The 20,489-nt window shown below is 40.7% G+C and overlaps 1 protein-coding gene across 1 annotated transcript in view; it reads right to left on the bottom strand.

Moving 5' to 3' along the window:
• Nucleotides 1-20,238, bottom strand: part of PDGFRL (platelet derived growth factor receptor like) — a 57,836-nt gene extending 37,598 nt beyond the window's left edge. The window contains exons 1-2 of the mRNA XM_077144369.1: nucleotides 20,015-20,238; nucleotides 424-721 (exon numbers count right to left, since the gene is read on the bottom strand). Coding sequence (XP_077000484.1) covers nucleotides 424-721; nucleotides 20,015-20,069 — 353 coding nt within the window. The 5' untranslated portion in view covers nucleotides 20,070-20,238. The remainder of the gene's footprint in view (nucleotides 1-423; nucleotides 722-20,014) is intronic.
• Between the last annotated feature and the right edge of the window lie 251 nt (nucleotides 20,239-20,489).

Raw genomic sequence — 20,489 nt, 5'->3', positions numbered from 1 at the left:
TCAAAAAGGTAAAAATAATCAGAAGCAGCTGAAAAGTTTAAAAGCAGTTTAGGTTGGTCTCCAGTCAGACAACTCATGGGCGTCTCCAGCTAGGTCATTTCAGCTTTCATCGTGAATACTTAAAAAATAGCATAAAACATTAAGGATCCATTATCTCTCCTAATATGAATTTCTAGCTCCCCATCTTCATGCACCACAATTTCAATTATTTGTCATATGACTTCCTATTAAATTCAACTCTTCTAACAAATGTGGTTAGGATTTGCAATATTTCTCTTAGTTGGGTGAAGGAATGAAACTGATTTCATTGAGCTTCCATTTTTATAATCAACTAGAGGGAAATGGTGCATGTCAGAAACGGCGCAATATTTAATGAGGGAGCAAAACCAAACGCATGACCCGATGCAAAGAAAAAGTGCTTACCTGAGGCGGGGGTCCTTGAAGGTGTCAAGGTACGCCGGGTAGCTCCATCCGATTTTATTCCCTTTACATCGAAGCTCTACATTTTGTCCTGCCGTCAGACTCAGAGTAGCATCAGGTTTCTGGAAAAGTCCTTTATCCATCACCTGGATCATTATAGACTGTGTCTTCGGTGTTGGGTCGGGTGAGTCCCTGTCCTTTATTTTAGGGATTTTGGGTTTCACCTTTTTGTTGGTAGGCTTGATTTTGTTCTCTCCTGGCTCCTTTGGATGCTTGTTCTTGGGAGGATGTTGGCCGGCCACTGGTGCAGATGTGAAGAGAGAAGAATGGGTAATAAACTGACACCTGTGGCTGATCTTTTTTGGCATGGGCAGGCTCCGGGAATTGAACCCGGGTCTCTGGCATGGTAAGTGAGAACTCTGCCACTGAGCCACTGAGCCACTGTTGCATGCCCTGTAGCTGATTATTTTAATACCCCCCTCCTCTATGTGTCAAAATTATTTTCCATAATAGTCATGGAAGAATTATTTTCTTGACCTATTCTTTAGTTTGCTTTTTTATTCACATGGGCAGGCACCCGGAATCGAACCCGGGTCTCTGGCATGGCAGGGGAGAACTCTGCCTCATTCTTTGCTTTTAAGACAATAATTAAAAAGCAAGATAGTTCAGCTTCAAAGATAGTATTCAAATTCAGTAAAAGATTTCGTGTATGAACTAAAATTTGCACTTTCCAAGCAAAAATATGGTTCCTTAAAGTTCACAGTCTGCCTCACCATCTCCAAGCGGTCACATGGAATGACAGAATTGAAGCCACGCAAGTTCTGTTTCTTGTCTTTGCAGCCTCCATGTGATCATTGCTTGTTTTGAATTTACTGTTTAAATGGTAACAACCAGTGCAAGAGCTGGAAACACTGGAAGAGGACTCAAAGGGTTCCAAACCATTATGATTCCCCAGAACAAACGCAGGGTGTGGGGTCTGCATGTGTCAGGAGCTGACAATGCCCATGTAGGACACATTGCTTATTAAAGGATCTGCAATAAATGCATGCTAATTTAAATTTTACATTTAAATTATTAAAACTTGACGGTAACTACAGCAATGTTTAGAACCTAACCAAAAAAAAATATTTTGGAGGGAGGAGTATTTTGTCACCAACACTTTTGAGAATTGTTGGCAAATGATGACAATAAAAAGCCAACTTTCACTTGGTTTTATTCATTTCTTTAACTTCTCTACAGACAGCACATCCTAGAACAGGCTGTTCCCATTTGCTTGCACCCAAAGCAGACTGCTGCCATCCCCCTGCCCTTGGTAGACCACTGGGCTCTAGAAATTTCATCTATCCACCAGGGCTCCCACAGCCAAGCAGGTGGGTCCAGGTAGCAAGGATGAAAAGGAAACCAGACTGTTTCCAGTTTGTCCTTCTGTCTGTCTAAGCTCGAAGGCTCTCATGATATATGCTCATGGAATTATAAAATGTCCAAACCTATTGGATCCTTAGACATTTAGCTAAAGTCCTCACATATTCGATTTAAAAATAAAGAATGTCTTTTCAGTGCCTGCCCATGCAAATAAATGAATAAATAAATAAAGGACATCTTGAAAAGTTAAATGAATTGCACAAAGTCACTCAGCTGGCCAGAACGCAGGCATATAGAACTCAGGTCTCCTGACCCCCATTCCAAGTAGACGAGCATCGTAGATGTATTTTGAATAAATAAGCACGCAAATGAGGAATTACAAGACATTTACAGAAAATGGAAAAATGTGATAGACCATGAGAAAAGCAATCAAAATCTCAACTGGTTTGGACTCAACTGTGTCATGATGAATTTTCTTTGTGTGTTGCCCTTTGACCTTAGCAGTTGGAGCCATTTAGCCTCACTCTTAGTCCAGACTCTGGAACCAACCTCACCCTGAGGAACCCTCAGCCAGTAGCTCCCCATTAATATCCATTCTTTCCTTAGACGCTGACTTCTCTGGGTCTGTATGTCTGGCCCCCAAGCCTTGCTCTCTTTTCCATGACCTCAGATTCAGTTTAATCTCACTGCCTTCTCCTAAACAAGAGTTTCCTTTCATTTCCCTTCCTTCCTCTAACCTAGTCCTCTGGGTTACAGGCCCTGCTGAGCTCTCTTAGGCCTTCCAGAGAGCAGAGTTAGGTACTTGAACTCCAAGAGTACCAATACCTCTGTTGAGCCAGCTGATTGCCACATCTTCCACGGACCCTGCACACTGAGTTTATTTGCTCCCCCCCCCCACCACGGTTCTAATGACAGATGAAGATAGGCTGTGGGTACATACACAGCTCTCCAACCTCCCAGAAGAAGAAGTAGGGTAACTGCTGGGAACATATCAGAACCAACAAAGCTAAACTATTCCAGCAACATCAGTAGAAAACCATGAACCTCAGTTTTGCAAAAATCACAATTTTTTTTAAAGATAGAAAATAAAAACCCTGTCATAAGGATGCTCAAGAAAGCTGTGCCTCCTAAATATTTTTGTCGTGCTATGCTTATGACATTAAAGGACATCTGGATTGTGACCATGTCTGATTTGGTGTGTGTCATCACTGACCAAGACTTCTATAACATAAAAAAGGAAGTCAAGCTAATAAAAAAGTGACAATCACCACCTATAAATCTTATGGAATGTAAGCAACTTGTGCAACTTGTCTGAGTTCTAAGCTGTCGTGTCCTATGTGGCAGGCCTATTCAGGAACATTAGATTGCCAAGTATGGATGCTAGTCTTCCAAATGTTTGCTATCATTCCCCCAAAATTAATTTGACTTTTTGACCAAAGAGACCCAGCAGGTGATTTAACTATACAGTTGTCCCAGCTGCCTGGCCATGGAATTGATCCAAGGTGGGACATTTTAACATGCAGTTATAGAACAAATTTCACAGTTTCGTAGGTTCCACAATTTCAGGTTTTTCCTTCTAAATGCTTTAAGACATTGGAGACTAAAAAGATATATCAATATAATGATTCCATAATCATACCCATTTGCTAAATCTTAACTCCTCTGTCATGTCTAACTTTTTTTAAAGACTATGACTCTTCCACACATATAAATTATTTTCCAAAGGTCTAAAAATATAAGAAATTGTACTGTAGATAAATAAAAATGAAAGTCCATTACTGTTATCTTTTTTGGTAGGTTGTTTTTCTTTAACTTTTTATTTTGAAATAATTTCACACTAACAAGACAATTGCAAAAATAATACAAACCCCATCAGAGAGCTCCAATATACCCCTACATTCTTATAATCCATATCCACCGATTTTAACCCTTTTTTTTTTTTTTGCATGGGCAGGCACCAGGAATCAAACCAGGGTTTCTGGCATGGCAGGCGAGAACTCTGCCTGCTGAGCCACCATGGCCTGCCCTAATTTTAACATTTTGCCACGTTTGCCTTATCATTCCCTCCCACTCTCTCTCTCCCTTTCCTTCCCTCCTTCCCTCCTTCTCTCCTTCTCTCCTTATCTCTCTCTCTATTTTCTGAATATTTTAGAGGAGGTGGCAAACATATTCCTTTAACACACAATACTTCCATGTACATTTCCTAGGAACAAAGATATTCATTCACGTAATCACCTTAAGTGCAGTTATCAAGTTCAAAAAATTTAACATTAATATAAGCTTATGTTCTATATTCCAGTTTCTGTTGTCTCAGTAATGTCCTTTTAAGCTTTTTTTCCTCCATTCTTAAATCTTATCCAGTATCATGTATTGCATTTAATTGTCATTATCTCTTTTATTTCTCATTTTTCTTTTTTCTTTTAATTGTGGAGACATAAACAGAATGTAAATCTTCCCAACCCCTCCCCTCCCAGCCATCTCATCCCTTGGGATTAATGCGTTCATTGTGTTGCAATATCCTCACCACCATCCGTTACTAGAACTTTCCCTTCATCCCAGACAGGAGCACAGCACTCATTTCACATTAATTCCCCATGATCCCTGACCCCCATCCCTGGTAACCTATTCTCTCCTTTCAGTCTCTATGAGTTTGTATATTCTCTGATATTTTCTATGTGGGAACCATGGGACTTAAATTTAACATTCTGAATTCATAATGACCTCATTTGCTTTGATACTTTACTTCAATAGCATACATGAACTATGCTCTTATACCCCTCTATTCCTCCACCTCTATGCAGTTCTTGTCAAAATTACAGATTTAGACATGAGTTCCAAATCATTGATTTATCATTACATTTTATGCATGTGCCTTTCAAATCATACAGGAAATAAAAGGTGGAGTTACAAATAAAAAATGCAATAGTACTGCTATTTATAGTTACCCATGTCATTATCTTTAATGGAGAACTTTATTTTTTCGTGTGTCTTCAGAACCTCCTTTAGCTTTTCTTGGAGGGTTGATCTAGTGATGGCAACCCCCCCCCCCCCTCAATTTCTGTCTGTTTGGGAATGTCTTAATCACTCCCTTATTTTCAAAAGACAGTGTTGCTGGATATAGAATTATTGGTTGGCAATTTTTTGCATTTAACACTTTAATATGTCTTTCCATTGACTTCTTGCCTCCATGGTTTCTGGTGGAAAATCAGCATTTGATCTTACTGAGGCTCTGTTTTATGTGACACTTTGCCTCTCCTGCAGTTTTCAGAATTCTCTCTTTACCTTTGTAATTCGACAGTGGGCTCTATTTAGGCTTATCCTGTTTGGAGCTCATAGAGCATCTTGGATGAATGTATTCATATTTTCATTAAACTGGGAATATTTTCAGCCATTATTTCCTTGAATATACTTTCTGCCCCTTTCTCTCTTCATCCTTCTTTGGAGTTTTCACAATATGTATAGTGATACACTTGATGGTATCGCACAGGTTTTGCAGGCTCTGTCACTTTTCTTCATTCTTTTTCCTTTCTGTTCCTTACACTGGATGATTTCAATTTTCTTGTCTTCAGCTTCACTGATTCTTTCTTCATGATTCTGTCCAACCTGCTATTGAACCCCTCTAGGGAATATTTAATTTCAATTACTGTGGTCTTCAGCTCTGTTTAGTTACTTTTCAAAATCTCCATCTCTGTTGATAGTCTCTTTGTATTCACCTAGCATTTTCCTGAGTCCTTTAGTTCTTTCACCATGTTTTCATTTAGCTCTATGAGCATATTTCGGATCACTTTTAAGAAGTCTTTCTCTGGAATGGCCCAGGTCTAATCCTTCTAATTGATGGTTCTTGATGCTTTAATCTTCTTTGCCTCGGCTATCACTTCCTGTTTCTTTGTATGTTTTGTAATCTTTTGTTGGAACCCGGACATTTTACTATTTTCATGTATCACTAGAATTCAGACTCTGAAGTTTCTATTTTAAGTTGTATACAGCTCGTTTTACATCAGAGCTTTCCTTGAATGCCAGGATCTAAAAAAAAGGGAGGGGGGGACACCTTTTCCAGTCTTTGCAGATAGACTTGTGTGAGTAAGTGTCTCAAGAATTTATCCATACAATGAATTTAAAGAATAGCCCTTCTACACTTGTGTCTCATCTTGGGCATATGTATTTGGCCCTGAATTCTTGCATTTACATGGATACAAATGTCCCCTCTTCCCTGGGAAACAGTTTTCCCATGGTCCCAGGCACTACACAGCATGCCCTATAGCCAGCAATCCCTTGCCCCAGGCAGCAAGACTTGACTACTGTCCCATAGCATTCTCAGAGTCACCTTCTAAATGCAGGACAAATTCTGAGACATGAGTCCCTCAGGCCACCACTAGACATGCATGCTTCCAGTAAGTGCATGAGGGTTACTCTGCCTTTTTTGGAACTGGGACCCTGGAGCTGTGTGGGCCAGCTCTGTGCAGAGCTGGTAGCGTTGGCAGTGGGGCCAGCTATGGCACCACTAGATCTTATTGCTTTTATTTTTATTTATTTATTCATTTAAAAAATTTTTATTTTGTATGCTGTATGGCGTGGGTCACATTTCATTCTTTTTCCATGTGAGTTTCCCACTATTGCGGCACCATTTGTTGAAGTTTTTGTTTGTTTGTTTGCTTGTTTGGTTGTTTTGGGGAAAGCGCTTGGGCTGGGAATCTAACCTGGGTCTCCCACATGGCAGGTGAAAATTCTACCACTAAACTACCCTCACACTCCAATCCTATTGCTTTTAAGTAGCCTTTTTCATAATTCAATGCTTACCCTGTTACTTCAGTCCTTTAACTGTTTTCTGGGTCTTTGAAAAAGACAATTTTTGCCAGTTCTTGCTGGCTGTTCAAAGCTTCAATGGGAGACAGAGCCCTGAAGCTTCTTATTCTTTCATCTTGATTGGGAAGATTCCACTACCTTTGAGACTAATGCATAATATATTAAAGAGAAATGGGTGGTAGATGCAAAAACCACCAAAAGCTTTACCTACTTCAGGTCCTGCATCTGCTACTTACTAGTTGTATGACCTTGGGAAGTTACCTACCTTCTCTCTGCCTTGGTTTCCTCATGTAAATTGAGGATGATACAGTAATAATTCCTATCTCATGGGCTGTTGTGGGGATTAAATAAGTTAATATGTTTAAAATTCTGAGACTAGTGTCTGACCCATACTAAATGCTAAGGACTACTTGTGGATTTGTGGTTGTTGATATCTCATGGGCGCTCCATGATAAATCTGAGATGGAGGCAAAACAGCTATTATTGCTTCTCATTTACAGGTGAAAATTTGAGATCACAGATGCTGACTAGCCCAGCCCAAGTGCTCAAGAAGCCACTGAAATATCAGACCTTTGACCCCAAGTCTAGACTCTTTTCTGATTTATTCCATTTCCTCTCTGCTCACTTGGAGATTAGCATATTGTTACAATTTCATTTTATCTGCACAAGGCATGTGCACAGCTCCGTTGTCTAAGTGGATTATTTGTTTGAAACACCCCCACTGTTGACAAGGGGTTCCAAGTCAAACAGAACTTGACGCCGGGTAGCAAAGCATAGCCCTCCTGGAAGTGCTGGAGATGCTTTTCCAAGGCATACATTGGAATCCCCAAGTGAGGAGCCGTTGCTCAAAGGCATGTGTCCAAAATGAATGGACAAATGTTACAAAGCAAAAGGTAAGCTGGACAAAGGACTGTAACTTCTCAACATCCACTGAGGATAACAGACAATAATCCTAATTAGATAAAGATGATCTGTTACCCTCTAACTCTATAGAGTTGTATTGAAGGAGAAAATAAATTCATTAGAAACATCATTGGCTTCCGATTAGAATAGGATCATATGTTAAACACATCAAAGAGCTATGGCTGTTTTTATTTTGTCTTGTTTTCTCCCAGATAGGCAATTATGGGGAAAGTCTTGTCCTGAGGATAGCATCAAAATAACCATCCAAAACATTTTCTGTGTTATAATATTTGTATCTTACATGTTCCCCAATTAATTATATAAACAGAGAGACATGCCCCACTCTCTTTTCCCATTCTTCATGAAACACCTGAAAGGAACACATGTGTTGTTCCATGAGCAAACTAAGAAGGTGGGAGCAAGGGCACCGGGGAGATGAAAATGTAGAGGGATTAGAGCTTTTCTTTTCCCTACTCCTTTTGAGAACCCACTCCAAAAACATCTTCCCACTACAGGACAGCATTTTTGTATAATAATTGTAAGTATTAGATACTTCTATTCCAGGATAAAGACCTTAATATGGAACATCTTCAGAACATTTATTAAGGTGTTCAGGATACCACAGTGTCTCGGTTTCCCTCCCATATCACTGACACCACCTGCTTAGTCTCTCTTTGGCAAATCTTCCTCACCTTTTCATGCACAATCTGAACCCAGTTCATGCAACTTTTTTCTGACCACACTCAGTCTCTATGTGACCTCACACAGTTCTCCCGGTTTTAGCAGTATTTATATGCTGAAAGCTGCCCTATCTCCCTCCTGACCTTGCCTGTAAATCCCAGATCTGGATATTCTATTGCTTAGTCAGTGTTTCGATTTGCTAAGCCTGCCAGAATACAATATATCAGAAATGGATGGGCTTTTACATAGGGGATTTATTAGGTGACAAATTTACAGTTTCTAAGGCCATGAAAATGTCTGAGTTAAGGCATCAACAAGATGATACCTGAACTCTGAAGAAAGGCCACCGGCATCTGGAGCACCTCTGTCAGCTGGGAAGGCACATGGCTGGTGTCTGCTGCTCCTTGCGGCTGGTTTGTTGTTCTCAGCTTCTGATTCCAGTGGCTTTCTTTTTGTGTCCTGCAGGTCCTCTCTTAGCTTCTTCAGAGCAAACTCTGGATTTTGTCACTTAGCTTGGCATCTCCTGGGGCATTTTCTTTTCTAAACATCTGTGCTTTCTCCAAAATGTCCCCTCTTAAAGGACTCCAGTAAGAGGATTAAGACCTACCCTATGGGTAGGGTCATATTTCCATGGAAACAACCTAATCAAAAGTTCCCATCCAACAATCGATCTGCCCCACAAGATTGGATTAAAAGAACTTGGTTTTTCTGGGGTACATAACAGTTTAAAGCCAGCACACTCAGCATCTCCACTTGCAAGACTAATAGGCATCTCAAATTTACCATGTCTAAAACTGAACTCAGGATGCCACTTCAGTCTGGCTCCTTTCCCCAGTGTCCACTGTATCAGTAAAGGGCAATTCTATTCATTCAATTGCTCAAGCCAAATACCTTTGTGCTGGTCTGAATGTGTGGTGGACCCCAGAAAAGCCATGCTGTTTGATCCTCATTCAATATTGCTGGGTGGGAGCATTTTGATTGTTTCCATGAAGATGTGACCCACCCAACTGTGGGTTGTAACTTTTGATTAGATGATTTCCATGGAGGTGTGTCTCTACCCACTGAAGGTGGAGTTGCTTGCTGGAATCCTTTAGAAGAGGAAACATTTTGGAGAGAGTCCCCTTTTTGTAGAGCCACTAGAAAGCCAGCAGATGCTGCCATGTTCACCATGTGCCCTTCCAGCTGAGAGAGAAACATTGAACTTATCAGCCTTCTTGAACCAAGGTATCTTTCCCCGGATGCCTTAAGTTGGACCTTTCTATAGACTTGTTTTAATTGCAACATTTTCTCAGGCTTAGAACTATAAACTAGCAACTTATTAAATTCCCCTTGTTAAAAGCCATTCCGTTTCTGGTATGTTGCATTCCAGCAGCTAGCAAACTAGAACAATCTTGAAGTCATACGTGAATCTTTTCTTTCTCTCCCATGTCACATCCAACCCAACAGCAAATAACTCTTGACTTTGCCTTCAGAAAAGATCCCAAACTCAGGCTGTTCTCCCTATATCCACTACTAACACACTGGGCCAGTCACTTCCACCAGACTATTAAAATAATTGCACAAACAGAATCTCTACTTTCACCCTAGCATTCCTACCACTGAAAACAAAAATCAGACCATGGACACTCCTCTGTGACTTTTGCCTAATTCATAATAAAATTCAAAGTCATACCCATGTCTTACAAGTCTTTATAGGATTTATGATCTCGTCCCAGTTAATTTATTTAAAGCAGTTTTATTGAGATATATTCATACACCACACAATCCACCTAAAATATGAAATCAATGGTTCACAGTATCATCACATAGTTGTTGTGTATTCATCATCAATCAATTTTAGAACATTTTCTTTACTCAAAAAAATAACAACAAACAAGGGCGGGCAATGGTGGCTCAGTGGCAGAATTCTCACCTGCCATGCCAGAGACCCAGGTTCAATTCCTGGAGGCTGCCCATGTCAAACAAAACAAACATCCCATATTCCTTATCTGCCCCCTTTAATGACCCTCAGCATTGGTATGGTACATTTGTTACTATTGATGAAAGAATATTAAAATATTCCTGTTAGCTATAGTCCAGAGTTTGCATTAGGTGCATTTTCCTCCATATACCACTCTATTATTAACTCTTGTAATAGTGACTACATTTGTTCTAGTTCATGGAAGAACATTCTTAAATTTGTACTATTAGCCACAGTCATCATCCACCACAGGGTTCACTCTGTGATACAGTCCCATGTTTTATCCTCTAGCTTTCCTTCTAGTGACATATACAACCCCAAACTTTGCCTTTCAACCATAGTCAAGGCACCATTCCTTACACTCACCATAACATGCCACCATCACCTCTACCCATTTCCAAACTTTAAAATTCAACCTAGTTTAAAATTCTGCACACATCAAGCATTCCTGGTAACCCACAGTTTAGATTTTTAGCTTTATGAGTTTACTTATTATAATCAGAATTCATGTGAGATCATACATTATTTGTCCTGTTGTGTCTGACTTCTTTCACTCAACATAATGTCTTCAAGGTTCATCCACGTTATTGCATGCTTCAGGACTTCATTCCTTCTTACTGCTGACTAATATTCCATCACACACACACACACATATATATATACACTACATTGTGTTTTCCCATTCATCAGTTGATGGACACTTGGGTTGTTTCCCTCTTTGGGCAAGTGTGAATAATGCCATTATAAACATCGGTTTCAAGTGTCTGTTCACGCCCCTGCTTCTGAGTATACACCTACTAGTGGCATTGCTGGGTCATATGGCAGTTCCACACTTAGCTTGCTGAGGAAATGCCAAGCTGACTTCAACAGCAGTTATAACATTCTACATTCCCAACAACAGTTAAGTGTTCCTATTTCTCCACATTCTCTTCAACACTGCTTTCTGCTTGCTTAATAGTCACCATTGCAATAGGTTTTGATTTACATTTCCCTGATAGCTTGTGATGTTGAGCATCTTTTCATGTGCTTTCAACCATTTTTAATTCCTCTTTGGAAAATTGTATAGTCATGTCTTTTGCCCATTTTTAAATTGTTGTCTTTTTATTGTTGAGTTATAGAATTTATTTATGTATTCTTGATATTAAACCCTTATCAGATATGTCACTTCCGAATATTTTCTCCTTTTTGACAAAGTCCTTTGATGCCCCAAAGCAGCCAGTCTTGAGGAGGTCCCATATATCTTTTTTCTTTCCATTGCTTGTGCTTTGGATGTAAAGTTGAAAAAAATATTGTCTACAAGATCTTGCAGATGCTTCTCTACATTTTTTCAGGGAGTTTTATGACAATGTCTCTTATATTTAGGTGTTGGATCCACTTTGAGTTCATTTTGTATTATGCGTGAGATAGGGATCCTCTTTCATTCTGTTTTATGTGGATAAATATCCATTTCTCCCAGCACTATTTGTTGAAGAGACTGTTCTGTCCTAGTTGAGTGGACTTGGCATCTTTGTCAAAAACCAATTGACCATAGATGTGAGGGTCTATTTACGAACTTTAAATTTGGTTCCATTGATCAATATGCCTATCTTTATGCCAGTACCATGCTGTTTGTTTGTTTGTTTTGTTTTGTTTTGTTTTTTTGCATGGGCAGGCACAGGGAACTGAACCCAGGTCTCTGGCATGGCAGGCGAAAACTCTGCCTGCTGAGCCACCGTGGCCCGTCAGTACCATGCTGTTTTGACCACTGTGGCTTTATAATATGCTTTAAAGTCCAGACATGTGACTCCTCCAAATTCATTTTTCTTTTTCATGATGTTTTTGGCTATTTGGGGCCCCTTACCCTTCCGCATAAATTTGATTCTCAGCTTTTCCAATTATGCAAAGTAGGTTGTTGAAATTTTGATTGGGATTGTGTTGAATCTGTAAATCAATTTGAGAAGAATTGTCATCTTAATGATATTTAGTCTTCTGAATCATGAACAAAGAATGTCTTCCATTTTTAGCTCTTTGATTTCTTTCAGCGATGTTTTATACTTTTCTGTGGGCAGGTCTTTACATCCTTGGTTAAATTTATTCCTAGTATTTCATCCTTTTAGTTTCTATTGTAAATGGAATTTTTTCTTGATTTCCCTCTAAGATTTCTCATTACTAGTATATTGAAACACTGATGATTTTTATGTGTTGCTCACATATCCCACCATTTTGCTGAACGTGTTTATTAGCTTTAGTAAATAGATTTTGGGGGGGACTTTCTGAACATAGGATCATGCTATTCTAGTTTGTTTGTTGCTGGAATGCAATACACCAGAACTGGAATGGCTTTTATAAAAGGGAATATTAAAGTTGCAACTTTACAGTTCTAAAGCTGTGAAAAATGTCCAAATTAAGGCAAGCTATGAAAATGTCCAATCTAAGGCATCCAGGGAAAGGCACTTTTGCCAGTTCAAAAAGGCTGGTGACCGTCAGGGTTTCTCTGTTAGCTGGAAAGGCACATGGCAAGATCTGCTAGTTTTCTCTTCCCTAGGGCTCTGTCTCTTCTGTTGGCTCTGCCAGTTCTGGTGGTTCTTTCCGAAGTGGTTCCCTTTTAAAGAGCTCCAGTAAGCAACCCCACCTTGAATGGGTGGAGACACATCTCCATGGAAACCATTTAATCAGAAGTTACCACCCAATATTGGGTGCTTCATGGAAATAATCAAAAAGCTCCCACCTAGCAATATTGAATGAGGATTAAAGAAATCGGCTTTTCTGGGGTACACAACAGATTCAAACCGGCAAACATGCCATCTACAAATAGTGAATGTTTTACTCCTTCCTTTCTTATTAACTGCTTTTCATTTCTCTTTCTTGCCTAACTGCTCTAACTAGAACTTCTAGTATGAAGTTGAATTACAGCAATGGCCATGGGCATCCCTTTCTTATTCCTGATCTTAAAGGGAAAGCTTTTAGTCTTTCACCACTGAGAACAATGTTAACTGTGGGTTTTTCATGTCTTTTATCATGTTGAGGAAATTTCCTTCCATTCTTATCTTTCGAATTGTTTTTATTAAGAAAGGATGCTGGATTTTTTCCTGTGTCAATTGAAATGATCATGAGGTTCCCCCCTCAATATGTTAATGTGATTTTCTGTGTTAAATCACTGTTGCATATGTGGGGTAAAACCCATCTGATCATGGTGTATGATTTTTTTAACATGCTATTTGATTCAATTTGGAAGTATTTTTTGAGGATTTTTGCATCTATATTCACTAGAGATATTGATCTGAAATTGTCTCTTCTTGTAGTATCTTTATCTGACTTTGGTATAACAGTGATGTTAGCTTCAAAGAATGAGTTAAGTAGTATTCCCTCCTCTTCAGTTTTTCAGAAGAGTTTGAGTGGGACTGGCATTCATTCTTCCTGGAATGATTGGTAGAATTAATCTTTGAAGCCATGCAGTCCTAGGCTTTTCTTTCTTGGGAGGTTTTTCATCACTAATTCACTAATTTACTTGGGATTGGCTTGGTGAGGGCTACTATTTCTTGCAAAGACACTGCAGGTTGATCATGTGCTTCTAGGAAGTTGTCCATTTCATCTAAGTTGTCTAATTTGTTGGCATATAGATGTTCAACGTGTCCTCATATGCTCTTTTTTAAATTTCTGTGGGGTCAGTGGTAATGTCCTCCCTCTCATTTCTGATTTCATTTATTTGCGTCTTCTCTTTGTCAGTCTAGCTAAGGGTTAGTCTATTTTATTAATCTTGAAGAACCAACTTTTGGTTTTGAGGATGCTCTTTATTGTTTTTTTTTTCTTATTTTTGTTCTCAATTTAGTTTATTTCTGCTCTAATATTTGTTATTTCTTTCCTTCTCCTTGCTTTGGGGTTAGTTTGTTGTTCTTTTTCTAGTTCTTCCAGGCGTTTAGCTAGATCTTTGATTGTAGCTCTTTCTTCTTTTTTAATGTAGGCATTTAGGGCTATAAATTTCCCTCTAAACGTTGTCTTCACTGCATCCTATAAACTTGATATCTTGTGTTCTCATTTACATTCTCTTCCAGATATTTACTGATTTTTCTTGAAATTTCTTCTTTGACCCACTGATTGTTTAAAAGTGTGTTTTCTTTTCTTTTTTTTTTTTGGCATGGGCAGGCACCGGGAATCAAACCTGGGTCTCCGGCATAGCAGGTGGGAATTCTGCCAGCTGAGCCGCCATGGCCCGCCCAAGAGTATGTTTTTTAACCTCCATATATTTATGAATTTTCCTTTCTCCACCTTTTATTGATTTCCAGCTTCATTCCATTATGGTCATAGAAAGTGCTTTGTATTATTTCATTCTATTTAAATTCATTGAGACTTGTTTTGTGATGCAGCTTGTGGTCTATCCTGGAGAATGATCCATGAGCACTTGAGAAGAATATATATCCTGCTGTTTTGTGATGCAATGTTCCATGAAGGTCTGTTAGGTCTAGTTCATTTATCATTTTATCCATGTTCTCTATTTCCTTATCGATCCTTTATCTAGATGTTCTATTGATTGGTGAGAGAGGTATATTGAAGTCGCCAACTATTATTGTAGAGATGTCTACTTCTCCCGTCTGTAATGCCAGTGTTTGCCTCGTGTATTTTGGGGCATCCTAGTTAGATGCATAATTACTTATGATTATTTATTCTTGGTGGATTGCCCCTTTTAGAAATATAGTGTCTTCTTTGTCTTTTATAACAGTTTTGCATTTAAAGGCCATGTTGTTTGATAGTGTATCTACCTAACTCTCTTTTTAGTTCCTGTTTGCGTGGAATATCTTTTTCCAGGCCTTTCACTTTCAACCTATTTGTATCCTTGGGTTTAAGGTGAGTCTCTTGCAGACAGCAAATAGATGGATCATGTATTTTTCCTCCAGTCTGCCAATTTATGTCTTTTGATTGGAGAGTTTAATCCATTAACATTCAATGTTGTTACTGTTTAGGCAGTACTTACTTCTACCAATTTATCCTTTGGGGGGGGGCTTTTATAAATCATATCTTATTTTTTTTCTCTCCATGTATTCTTTCAGTTGCTTTTACTGATATTCTTTTATTTCTACACTTTGTCTTTCAAGCCTCTCTCTCTGTCTTTTCTTTTCAGCCTGCAGAACACACTTTAATATTTCTTGTACAACAAGAATTCTTGTTAGCAAACTTTCTCAGATTCTGTTTACTTGCGAACATTTTAAACCCTCCCTCATTTTTGAAGGCCACTTTTGCTGGGTAAAGATTTCTCGACTGGAAGTTTTTCTCTTTTGCTCTCTTAAATATACCATAATGCTGACTCCCCGCCTCTACAGTTTCTGATGAGAAATCGATATCTAGTCATATTCTGATTACCTTTTATGTAAGGTACTATAAAGGTATTTTGCTTTTCTTTTGCTTCTTTCAGAAATCTATCTTATCATTACCATTTGGCATTCTGATTAGTATATGTTTCAGACAGGGCTTATTAGGGTTTATTCTGTTTGAAGTACATTGCATTTCTTGGACTTGTCTTTTTATATTTTTCATAAGAGTTGGGAAATTTTCTTCCATTATTTCCAGAAATATTCTTTCTGCCCCTTTTCCCCTCTCTTCACCTTCTGGGACACCCATGATGTGTATGCTTTGCTTTGCCATTCGATTTCCTGAGACCCTGCTTAAATTTTTCCATTCTTTTCTCTATCTGTGCTTTTGTCTGCTTGGACATTGGATGTTCTGTCTTCTAAGTCACTGATCCTTTCTTTTGCTTGTTCAAACCTGCTGTTGTATGCTTCTGGCATATTTCTAATCTTATGTAATGTGCCTTTCATTCCGATAAGATCTGTTATTTTCTTTGCATGCTTTCAAATTATTCTTTAGTCTCACCAGTGTCTTAACTACTCTTTATCTCTTCAGCCATATTTTCCTTCATCTCCTTGAATTGGTTTAGGAGATTTGTTTTTAACATCTTTGATTAGTTGTTCCAAATTCTCTACTTCCTCCGACTTTTAATTTTTTTTCCTGTTGATTGGGCCATGTCTTCTTGTATCTTAGTATAGCTTGTAGTTTTTTACTGGTATCTGGGCATATGATTGATGCGATTATTCTGAGGGTCAGTTTCCCTCTCTTGTCTAGTATTTGGCTGTTGATCGATTTATGTTAAAGCTCTTCTTTGGTACTTGGTTTGTCAGTATTTCCCAGCCAAAACAGGGCCAGGGACACACGCATGGGGTGTAGACCAGTTTCAAAGGGCCCTGGGGACAGGGTCAGGAAAGCAGCTTCCCAAGACTGCTCTTTCCCAGGCTGCCCAGTAGATGGCACTCTCCGACCACCTATTCCCCATGGCCTTGCAAGACAGGGCGTTTTCACCTCTCAGTCTGCTCTGCTTCTGAGGCAGGTGAAAACAGTGGCATTGAGGGTGCTGTGGGCACCTGTCAGAAAGAGGCCAGGGCTGTGGGACCCAGGGGTCCAATTTAGCCCATCAACAGTTGGGCCAGAACTGGACCTCAGGAGTCTGGTCAATTGGAAGCTGCTTGCCTGGAGGGTGGCGGGTGGGTGCAGGGAGCTGGGACTCAGCAAGTTACTTACCACAGTTTCTCCATCTCTTTGTCCCTCTCTTACCTGGATGTTTCATGGTACTCCCAAGGCCCAGAACAGCAGGTTTGAGCAGATTCTTCCTGTCCTCTAAGTGTTTTGGTAGAGGAGAGAACTATGCTACTCCTTATTCTAGTATCATCCCGGAAGTCCTCCCAGTTTATTTTTGACCTAATTTCCTGTCTCCTGCCTCACTGTCCTTCAGTCAAACCGGCACCAGACAAGCCCACCTGGAAAGTGCAGCCCTTTGCACCTGGCTTGCAGGGCTCTCCCTTTTAGACATCCATAGGGTTTGCTTCCTCCCTCCAGGAAGGCCTCTGATCATCCAAACAGCACCCCCGTCCCTTCCCCAGACCTCGCCATTCCCTTACTCTGGCTAATGAGTCTTCATACCATTCATTACTTCCTAAAATTATATCTTTACTTGTTTATGTATTATCTGCCTTCTCCATTAGATTATGAATGCCACAGAGCAAGGGCTTTGCAGCCTTGCCCAGAAAATAATCATTCCTCAGGACATCTCTCACTCCTTCAGTTGTCATGCCTCCAGGTCCATCTCTCATCCTCAAACTTTTCTCTTCCTTGGCCCTAAAAATGGAAATTGTTAGGGAGGGCAAACCGATAGGCCAACATCCCAAATGCTTCAAAACATCCATTATTTGCATGTCTAAGCAATGAGATGTTTCAGTCTTCCTTTTTTTTTCACATAAGGACATCCGAACTAAATTTTTTTTCCTCTTTTTTCAAGTAATCAACCGAGGCAAAAATGATATGGTGCCTAGTGAGATTATCATCGTCTGTGTGTTACTCTCCTAACCCTTTTAGAGAGTAGCTGAATTTCCTTCATATCACTAAGCCTCTTTAGCTCTCCCAGAAACAGAATGCTTCTGCAGGATCCAAAATAAACCCACGTTAGAATGAAGATTAAATTAGCATGGATCCAGGGTCTGGTATAGTTCAATCAAACAGCAGTGACAAATCAGTATTTATGCTTCATCAATTTTTCCTGACGGAGGTTGAAAATGTGCAGATAATCGAAAGTTGGTAAATACTCATGGTTCTACGCTTTCTAATGCAAAAATGGCCACAATATGAGTAATCACTATAGCAATAAACACAGTGAAACATACACCATACAAATGCTGCAAATCAGGTGCCAGGAGCAGTGTATTACTAGAAGTGTGACCTTGGCCTCTATTTCAACTCTTTTCATACCTCAGTTGCATGCCACAGAATATGTCTCTTCCAGTTCCCATTTTCCTTGAGAAGAAATAACATTAAAAATGTAAAGCATTTTAGAAGTAGGCAAGGCAAACTTCCCTGGGTTAGGAGAGTTGCAGGGAAGCTTTTTTTTTTCCTACTGGAAGGCTCCCTCCCAGATGTGATCAGGAAGACTGAAAAGTAGTGAGATAGACTGAGTTACAAGCCTTGCATCTGCAGTTTGTGCTGTGGGATCACCCTGTACACGGCATGTGCCAACTCCCAATCAGACATGGGCACTGGAGGTGTGCTGCCATTTAAGCCACAACCACTGGTCTGTGCAAGTCCCCAGCATGCCGCGCGGATAACGCAGAACAGAAAAAAACATTTTCTATTAAACATTTCTATTTAGGAAAACTGTTATATAGCTTAATGAAGCAGATTTACTATTCTGATTATGTATTTGATACTTCATCCATGAATATTATAGACACATACTTTGATACTTCATCTATGAATATTATAGACACATAACCAACAGTGCTATTATCACGCCTAAAATTTATGAATCATTTCTTATAAAACATTCATTGTGCTCAAATTTCTCTGATTGCCTCATAAATGTTTATTGCTTCTATAAATTATGCTTTATTTATCTATGTTTACTTTATTTAGGCAGATGTTTGAAATTATTCGCCTCATTTGGGCACACATTTTGGGGGGGAAAATCCCAGGAGGCAGGAGCTGAAGCTTTCTACTGAGCTTCTTGAAGCAGGCCTCTTGGATAAACTGGATGAACTGAATGGGCTATTTTAACTTATTTTTTCTGGCCCTCTCCTGCCTTATTCAGCAAATGATACCAAATACTGTATTACTTACTGTCCTATCAGCAGTCACATACAAGGACCCGCCAGGAGCTTTGCATTTTGCATTTGACAAAATGAACTCATGCCAACTTCTTCCTGGCCAAAGATGAACTGCTGCTCCTCCTAGGAAAAGTGCTGCCTATACTTTATTAATCAAGAATCCCCACGCTCAATTTCATGTGCCACAGCCATCTCGGACTTGGCAAAATGGAATGTGGTATTTCTTTGGCAAAGGCTTGTACTTTCACAGGAAAGAAAGGAACTGGTGAGGATTGAGAGGTGGATAAAATGTAAGCCAGGTTGAGCCAGCCGCAGCCAACTCCAGTGAGGTTGCATAACAGCAAAAAGCTGCTTTTCAACCAAAAGTAAGCAAAAATTGTGTCTGTACCAAAGGAATTCCAAGGGGGGATTTGAGGATACCTGCATATACCCAGAGGAAAACTGTACTGTACAAATAACACCAACTGAATAAATAATGGAGCGAACAAAAAACAGTGAAATGCTAATGGGTATATGTGTGTGCATGTCAAAAGCCTGAGCCCCGGGCTGTGTCCACACTGCAAGATGAGCCCAAGACAGCACCTATTCAGAAAAGGGCAATGGCACACGAGCCCCTTATATGACATACAGAGAAGCATTTTCTTCACCTTTCCCCATTCAACCAGACAAGTGTAACGGCTTTGGGTTGTGGATTCAATTTGAGGTTGAATACGTAGAAATATTTGATGAAAAGACCTAGGCAATTCTTGGCAGGATTCAAGCCCAAAACGATATACAAAACAAACCCAGGACTGCGGTGGAGGGGGGGCGGGGGACACTTGGAATTTCGCAAAAGAATCGGCAGTCGCCTTGCTTAGGTGGCACTTGCCCTGGGAAACAGAGGTCCCGGGGCGACCGCGGCGGAGGTGGAGGCGCTCCACGGCTCCCGCGCCACCTCCCAGAGCGACACGTTGACACTGGAGGGGGGACCAAGCGCCGGCTGGGAATGCTCGGTTTGCCCGCCGAGTTTTTTTTTTCCTAGCGGTTCGGGCACCCAACCCGCAGCACCCACCTTCCTCCCAGGCTCGCAGGGGAGGTGGAGAGAGGGAAGAAAGGGGACCCTGCCGGGAGGGGCAGGTGCAAGGGACAGGGAGCGGAGCCAGGGCCGAGTCTCCGAAGGTGAAAGGGAAGAGAGAGCGCTGGGCTGGGTGCGCTCAAGGCACCGGCCGGCTGGTCCCCCCCAACCCTCGGCACCCCCGCCACCCAATCCCCGCCCAGAGGCACTCACCGTCCTCCAGTGCTGCGTGCACCAGCAGGACACCGAGCAACAGCCAGACCCTCATGTTCGGGGGCAGGACGTGGGGACAGCGGGTCCGAGGCGCGCGGCGGGCTGGGCAGGGCGCGGGCAGGGGCGCGCGGGTGGAGGCGAGGGGCGCCGCCTCGGGGCGGGCGCCTGGGACGACACAGCTGGAGGATTCGGTTTCACAAGGAGGAGCACAGTATGGGGGGAAAAGTTTGAAGATTTTTTTTTTTCTTTGAATTCCCTGTCTGCATGTTGTGACCTTTTCCGCCCCCTGGCGGAGCCGTCAGGCGCCGCCTTTTCTCCCAGCGCGAGGCGGTAGAATAATTGACAGTAACTCCTTGTATTTCTCCAACGGTTTGCGTTTTTACCAACTTTACTAACCTCAAGAAGGCCCGGCGTCATCCTGAGCGTATTGGCTGGGCCACATGTGGCCGTGACTGTCCGAATGTCGCCAACGCTG

The sequence above is a fragment of the Tamandua tetradactyla genome, chromosome 26 (assembly GCF_023851605.1).
Source record: "Tamandua tetradactyla isolate mTamTet1 chromosome 26, mTamTet1.pri, whole genome shotgun sequence".
Taxonomy (NCBI): domain Eukaryota; kingdom Metazoa; phylum Chordata; class Mammalia; order Pilosa; family Myrmecophagidae; genus Tamandua; species Tamandua tetradactyla.
The sequence above is the reverse complement of the archived record's forward strand: the minus strand, read 5'-3'. Positions and strand labels throughout refer to the sequence as shown.